Source organism: Erpetoichthys calabaricus, chromosome 12 (genome assembly GCF_900747795.2).
Source record: "Erpetoichthys calabaricus chromosome 12, fErpCal1.3, whole genome shotgun sequence".
NCBI classification, from domain to species: Eukaryota; Metazoa; Chordata; class Cladistia; order Polypteriformes; family Polypteridae; genus Erpetoichthys; species Erpetoichthys calabaricus.
In genome coordinates, this window is record NC_041405.2 from 22,150,070 (window position 1) to 22,158,209 (window position 8,140).

The 8,140-nt window shown below is 42.0% G+C and overlaps 1 protein-coding gene across 1 annotated transcript; it reads left to right on the top strand.

Annotated features, from left to right (window-relative positions):
- The first annotated feature begins 401 nt into the window (after nt 1-401).
- mpst (mercaptopyruvate sulfurtransferase) lies at nt 402-6,844 on the top strand. Its single transcript, XM_028815218.2, has 2 exons — nt 402-1,033; nt 5,620-6,844. The coding sequence occupies exons 1-2, from the start codon at nt 445-447 to the stop codon at nt 5,916-5,918; spliced, it is 888 nt and encodes a 295-aa protein (XP_028671051.1). The 5' UTR covers nt 402-444; the 3' UTR covers nt 5,919-6,844.
- The last annotated feature ends 1,296 nt before the right edge of the window (nt 6,845-8,140 follow it).

Below are 8,140 nucleotides of genomic sequence, written 5' to 3' on the forward strand. Positions count from 1 at the left end.
CCCTACTGGAGATTATCAAGGTTGAAAATGGTCAGATGGACATCCTGGCAGGGTGTGTCGACGGCATGCCAATCCACTGCAGGGTATACTTTCAGGTATGTTCAAACCAGAGTGCCCAGATAAACGATGTGCAGACTTCAAGCTTATTAAATTTATTAAATCTCGAGCAGCGCCAATACTCAACGATTACACCATCATGACACTCTAGTAATCAATTTCTTTCAAATATTATGCAAGACTTAAAAGACAAACATCGCATTTTGTTTAATAATAAAGATTTGTAAATTTCGGTACTGATGCTGGGGGAATACCCGTACAATAACGCAGCCCCGCCCCTCCCGTGGGCGTGACCGACAGAACACCTAACGTGTTTGGCTGACGGGTGGGGGCGGTGTCTGCTGAACTACTACTGTTGCTGACGTCACGGTGGCAGGAAAATCCAGCATGGCGCAGCAGATCCGCTCTCTGGTCTCTGCAAAGTGGCTCGCTGATGCGGTGAAAAATAAACTTGTCGGACCCAGCCTGCGGGTGCTGGACACCTCGTGGTACCTGCCTAAACTGAAGAGGAATCCATACAAGGAGTTCAAGCAGCGGCATATTCCCGGCGCGTATTTTTTCAACATCGACCAATGCTGCGACAAGACGTCTCCCCTGGATCACATGCTCCCGAGCGAAAGCCAGTTCGCAGAGTATGTGGGCAACCTGGGCATCAGCAACAGCACCCACGTCGTGGTCTACGACGCCAGCGACTTCGGCAGTTTCGCGGCGCCGCGGGTCTGGTGGATGTTCCGGGTGTTCGGACATGATGCCGTGTCGGTTCTGGATGGCGGCTTGAAAAACTGGACCCAGGAGGGCCATTCTATCACCAGCGACCGCAAGAAACCCGAACCGTGTGAATTTCGGGCGAAGTTGTGCCGCAGCTGGGTGAAAACGTACGAGGACATACTGGACAACATAGAGACGAAGAAGTTTCAAGTTGTGGATGCAAGGTCGGAGGGCCGATTCAAGGGGATCGAGCCGGAGCCCAGAGACAGTACGTACACTCCACCTCCGTTTACTTTTCGCAAGCTGCGAGATGATTAAGAGCAAACAGCTCATCAGGGGCGACAGGCCGAATTTATAAAAATACGCGGGTGATAGGACATCAGCTACCCCTGCCACCGTGCTTTAAACTACAACGTGTAGCTCGGGAACTAAGAATGAACGAATTAGATTGTTAATTAGAATGACACGATCGACATACCGCTTTGTACTGTACCGAAAGAGGCCAGTATAGTGCATGTGGTTTCCAGTTTCATTCTTGGGGAGTTCCGTTAAACAAAGTATTGAAGCAAATTATTTAATGTTTATCCATTCATAATTTTTACAGTGTGGACAAAATGCATTAACATCTAACAAAAAATGCACCAGTCGTATTTTGAGCGCTTGAGACGTCGCATACATCATAAAACTGGCAACAGTCGCACAGTTAGACACTGTCAATGGAGGCAAATCTGCTGAGTAAAAAGCTACGTGACAGACTCGGAGGGTGTGTCCGGGGTCAGAGGTCGGAGTACGTCAATCTCAAGGTCTCCCGGATATGCTGAAGGAAGGTCAGTTACAAAGTAAGGTCGGAAGTGATCGATGCTGCCTTCTAAACTTTTAATGGCGGCTATCAGATATTATAAGTGAGTTTACACCCATTTGGATTTAAAAATTACTTTCAGTACACAAATGTCATTCGCAACTTTTTAGTAATGCGGGATCTGGTAAGCAAAGACGAATAAGCGTGGTTTAAATATAAAATCAAATCTTATTTAGTAAGGAGTCTATGCCGGTGCATCGGGCGTACCGCAGGTCCAGACATGGACGGTGCGCAAGCCTGTTGAGCCCACGCATGCACACACTTACGAGTCCAGTTTAGAATCGTCACTTATGACAGAACGCATTATTATGGGATGTAATTGTTAGAGGCATACAGTGGGGAGCGAGGGGGGCTCCTCTGTCTGCCCAGCAGCTTATCGTCGAGAGCCAAGCCCTGAAACACTCCCACCCTAACCCCTGCGGTTTAACAGGTATGGATGCCTGGGAGAAAACTTGATGAGGTGACCCCCGTGATATTCCACCGTGCATTGTCTTTGACTGCGCCAGAAACGATAAGGGGAGCTAAGCCCCTATAAGTGCTTAATGCTAGGGGCACACCTGGAGAAAACACCACAACCAACCAAAAACATTGAGTTCTTAATAATCCAGGTCAGGACCATGCGTCACCAGAGCCATTCGGCCAGTGTGTCACTTAAGGACATAATCACACAGGGTCAATCTGATATGCAAGTCTGTTGAGATGTTGATACCACATGCACTTTATAAGAGGTCATCCACCTGAAGCTAAGCATGTTCAGGGAGACCATCTAGGAAAAGCTTGGGTTTCTGCTGGGATATGTGTTAGCGAGGTCAGCGCTTACCCTGTGGTCTGTATGTGGACCCCAGTACAGTGACAAGGACACTGCGCTGTAGAAACGGTGCTGTCCTTTGGATGAAATGTAAAACTGAAGTCCAGACTATCAGTGATCATAAAAGATCCTGGGGCACCCTTTATAATAAGCAGGGTGTATCCTGATGTCCTGGCCAAATTGCCCACCATGGCCTAGTTCAGTGGTTCTCAATCTGTGGGGCGGGGCGCGAAGATGTGAAAAAAAGAAAACCAGAATCAAAAATATGAAAAATATATCTATTGAAACCAAAACAAACTACATTCTGATACTAGAAAAATAAATATAGAGTTAGATAAATGTCGATAAAAGTTAAGTAGGTATAATAAAATATGCATCTATGATATATCATTAATTAAAAAAGAACAAATTGGTATTAGTGGGCCCCTTTCAAAAAAACGTTAAGGGGGGGCGCGATTAAAACTGTTATGAAAACTCGGGTCGCAAATACTTAATCAGGTCCCCTAATTATCCCCCTGTCTCTCCACTTCACCACCTAATGTGTGGTGAGTGTACTGGCCTAAAAATGGCTGCCATGGCATCATCCAGGTGGGTGCTACATATTGGTGGTGGTGGTTGAAATGGCTCCCCTCTGTGTAAGTGCTTTGAATAACAAGAAAAGTGTTATGTAAATGTAGTAAATATAAATGTAGGGAAAAAATAGCCAACTGGGTTCTGCTCCCTAAAAAAGGCACCATCTGAAATAAAAATATATTCATATGAATTGGATACTGGAAAGTGGCACCTGTGCCATTGGGACACTGCAAATTTGGAGGATAATGTGAAGTGTAGCAAATTTCTAGTCTACCATTGCTCTGTAAAATGCCAGAGTCCAACGTCTCCCATTTTTGTTGCTAAGCTGTGTTGCGCAATTCGGTACAGTTCTGCATCTTTATATGAACTTTATGCAGAGAGAAAGAGACAACAGCATCAATATAAGCATTTGTGAAAAAAATAAAATGTGCCCAAAACAACTTTCCCAACTTGAAGCTGTGATCAATATTACAAGTCAGTATTTAATTGTGTAATATGGAATAGAAGAATATCTTATTGAAAAATTGGATACTGTTTTTTCTCCTTAATACATTTGGTGAACAAAATTGCAAAATCATTAGTTTTGTATGGCAAAGTCTCATGGAGTACTGCTTTGTGAATTTCCCCTTGGGATTAATAAAGTTTACCTACCTACCTACCTACCTACCTACCTACCTACCTACCTACCTACCTACCTACCTACCTACCTACTCAAAATGAAGAGGCTCCTAGTATTTCACTCACCTAATGGCTGGAGGGAGCGATTCCTTTTTGAGTGATGTCCACAAACTCACATCCTGACACACAGACGTCACTCCAAAAGTGGATAACTACAATTCTGGAATGCCTAAAACAGAGAAGAAGTTGAAAACTCAAAGCTAAAATGTTCATTCTGTCATAGTACATTAACTTTATTATATTAGCTCATGGTATACGTAATAAAGTTATCCTTGCAATACTCCAAAGTGATGATTTTGTCCTACATAGCAGCACTACAGGAAGTCCAGAGAAGAGCAGTCGGGCTGATTCTGGGACTGAGGGCTATGAAGAGAAGGAGTTGAAGCTGTTGGTTTAAGCGCACAGAGATTAATGAGGGACAAGACTGAAGTATTTAAAATTATGAAGGGAATTAGCACAGGTGATCCAAGCTTTTACTTTAAAATCAGTATGTCAACAAGAACACAGTTGGAAAATTGTTAAGGGCTGATTTTGCGCAAAAGTTGGAAAGCTTTTCTTCAAGCAAAGAACCACAGACCCATGGAATAGATTATCAGGTAGTATGGTGGCGAGTGGGACTTGATGCTACTTTAGAGAACTTGTTGGGCTGAATGGCCCATTCTCCTCACAATTATTTTAATGATGCGTCTTTTGTAGTAACATTTGGCCTTGTCTACCAGAGGCCTTTCACCAGTAGTTGACATTGATTACTGTTTACCACACACAACAAAGAAGAATGTTACTTATGTAAGGTGAAGGTTTATTTGGCATAGGAATCTGTTTAAAAACTACTAATATAGTGTATTCAGAAATGGTGAGGTACATGACATTGTCAAAAAATAATCATAGTACCTATCTACGTTCAAAGAAATCATGTATTTTTCTGTCAAAAGAGAGTAATGAACAAGGAGATGGAGATTACTTACACCTCTCCTTAGATATAGGAACTGTAAATCACTGGCATCTTGTCATATTGGTGTGTTAGTTTATTTCACCCCAAAGTTGTAAAACATTATGCACTGAGTTGAATATAAAATTTAAACAAATACTTGATGAATTATTGTGCTCGATAAGCTAAAAACATTTTGTATTCCATTGAATGCGAGTGTTGAGTAAGACACTGATGTTGGCAACTAACCCATCCTCCTGTGTATTTTGACATATCCTGATAAAGTTGATATTCTTCCAAACACCACCACAAGCATCAGCCATCCAGTCTCTAAGTAGGTTCATCGTGGTCTCCCTCTTCTTATGTCACCTTTCAGGACTAACATCTCCAGCTTGTTTTTTCCTCAGAAATCAGATCTGTCCGGTTGCAATTGTACTCATTTTTATTTATTTTTTTTTATTATTGTCAGTGTGTAAAATTGGAGACTCGTATCAACCCATGCGATATGTGGAAGTCTCTACTGCTGCCAACTGAGTTTTCACTTTCTTGGTGACAGTTCACCTTTCGCTCCCCACAGAGAAGTATCAGCCAGATGTAGCATTTCATTAGGTGGTCTTAGATCTTGTTGTTAAAACCTTCTCCAAGCTTCAAAAGGTGCTTTTTGCAATTGCTATCATGCAGTTTCCTTCTCATATTTCCCAAACTTCCAAGATGAGAAAACTCTTTGGCTCGTTCAGTGTCTCTTCACCTTTGACTATAATATGGCTGGCTGGTGTATCATTTCATTTTGACAAGGCCATGCAGGAAGTCTTCTGGTTAATTGTTAAGCCCTTTTTTCTCATTTACAGTTGCTACAACATCAAGAAGTGCCTGAAGTTTAGTGGACTTGTTTATATACTTGATCAAAATATTTAAAAAAAAATCTTTTGAATCGTCCTTTCAGTGTGACTTGATATACATTAGTTCAATCTCTCATTTTTTAATTTATTTTGTGTTTTGTTCCTTTAGATACTGAGCCCGGCCACATTCCAGGTTCTATCAACATGCCATTCTACAGCTTCCTGACAGAGGCCGGCCTGCAGAAGCCACCAGAGGAGCTGCAGCAGATGTTTCGGCGAGCGGGTATTGACCTGTCACGACCCATCTGTGCAACATGTGGCTCAGGGGTTACAGCTTGCCACGTTGCGTTGGCTGCTTTCCAGTGTGGCCAGCCAGATGTGACTATCTATGACGGGGCCTGGTCCGAGTGGTATACCCGTGCCCTCCCTGAACATGTCCTGTCTGAAGGCATGGGGAAGCATTACTGATGGGTTAAAACGGCTCCTATGTGATACCAGTCTCGGCAGATGCAGATAGAAACGTTAGTGAATGTTCAGTTTGTGTACAATCCTCCCTGTGCCTTCATTTTGATACGATTATGTGCCATTCACATCTCAGTAAGTCACAGTGTGGTCTTCATATAGCAAGAGGCTTATCATTTGGTTTTAAATGCAATACACTTGGTGGTGGTGATGGGGCATGCTTGTTTGTCACTATAGCTCTTAAATGTGACTAGTGACTGAAAGTTAAACTAAAGTTAGGTCTCACACTTAGCGTTACTGTTAGGCGGTTAGGTGTCCTGGACAAGCTGACGAGCAATTCAATAAGCTGTGTGTTATAAAAAGAGAAGCGCAAGTGCTCCACCACAACTTCCCCATCTTCACTGTAATTCCAACATGTACTCACCCCACATTAAAAATAATTGCACTAGTAAGTGAAACCAATAAAAGAGCACATCTTAAATGATGCATCACCTGGCTGTCATTGTCACCAAGTGAGTAAAAGCAGAGCACGTCACCTCCCAATTGAAAATTTCTAAAATGCACATCTGCATATATTGGAAAGGGATTTTCCAAAGTGTAAATTTCATGCTTTTCTTGAGTAGGATCTCTTACATTTGGTTATCTGTGTGGGGTTTTCATATTTTTGTGACCTCCTAGTGAGGAATTACTTCAGGTTAAAACTCTGATAACGTCAACTGTCAGAGGATTAAAAAAAAAAAACCTGGAGAGTTGAAGGCTCAAGAAATGTGTGTTGCTCGTGGCTGGTTTAGATAGAGACCAAACCCTTCCTTGCTGTGGACACCACACCCATTCTTGGAAACTGGCACCCCGAAGAGCTGATAAGTCGCCTACCCCATGTGCGCGTTCTGCTCTACTGTAAATGGGTAATGGAAGGGCTGGCCTAAAAGAAAGGATGTTAAAGTGAAACTAAGGTAACTTGGCTGGCGTGAGCTCCCGAATCCATTCCTGCTAAGCCAGCACTGTATTTTTAACGTGTGCTTTTATTGGCAATGATGGCTCTTGGAAGACATGACGGGCTACATTCCTGAGGGTGGATGGATACTCGAGGCACTTAGCCATACAGGCTGCTCTGTAAGTGAATGAGTTGTTACCAGTTTGGTTTACTTACAGACGCAGTAGTAGTTTATCTCTTTACGTTATATATTCTACATATGTGTTCATGTCTACCTGAAAAGAGACTGGTTGGTTTGGATTTAAAGAGTCCATACTTTACCTGTCATACACCTGATCAGCCTGCCGTCTTCAGTCTTCATTTCGATGGCACTTAACGGGTGATAACTGAAGTGAAGCAACTTAATACCACCTTCTGAAATAAAACATGCATCTTTACAGAACAGGTTGGGGGCAAAAGCACTCAAAATAATTTTTTCCATACTCGGATACAGAAAATGAATACTTTTGAATAAAAGAGTAAAAAAAAGCCTATTTTTTACATGAAACATTTTTTTGAATGGTGAACCCCAAATGCAAATAATTTTGTCTAAAAAATATGGTTCTGTATAATCTGTGTATTATTATAAATAAAAGTACAATTATATAGTGTTAAAAACCCAAATCGCCTTAATTTAAGGTTTGAAATTACTATACTTCAAAGATTTGCTTTCTATTAAGATCTTAAATGTACAGGACAGATATTAAAATTATTTTGATATTTTAAAAAGATGTGCCTTTGCTTTCCCTCCGCTTTGTAACAATCTGCTTGATAGACGCCAGTAGGGGTCAATTGTATACATCTGCATTTTCTAACCTGCCCACCCAGTTTATGGCCAGTCTAGGGTCCGCAATCCGCTCATTCTGCATGTCCCTGGGATATAAAAGGAAAACCCAGAAATGGGGAGAAAGTCCACATTCTGATAAGGCAGTGGCCAGGCTGGCAATCTAAACCAGCTCTGTAATATTGTGCTGGCAACACAAAACTCTGGACGCTGCATACCACCATCTTAAAACATCAATATCTGGTGAGCAGATAAAAGATCTGTCTGTCTAGGGCCTTTCACATCTACCTGTCTGTCTGTCTACCTGAGCATGGGAAAGGCGCTATATAAATAAAATGTATTATTAGTACTGTAGTCAGTCTGTGGTGTATAGTGCCTTTCACATTATCTGTCTAATCTTTCCTACTATACTATAATGTCTGTCTGTCTGCATGTCTATCTGTTATATAGTGCATTTCCTATCTGTCTATC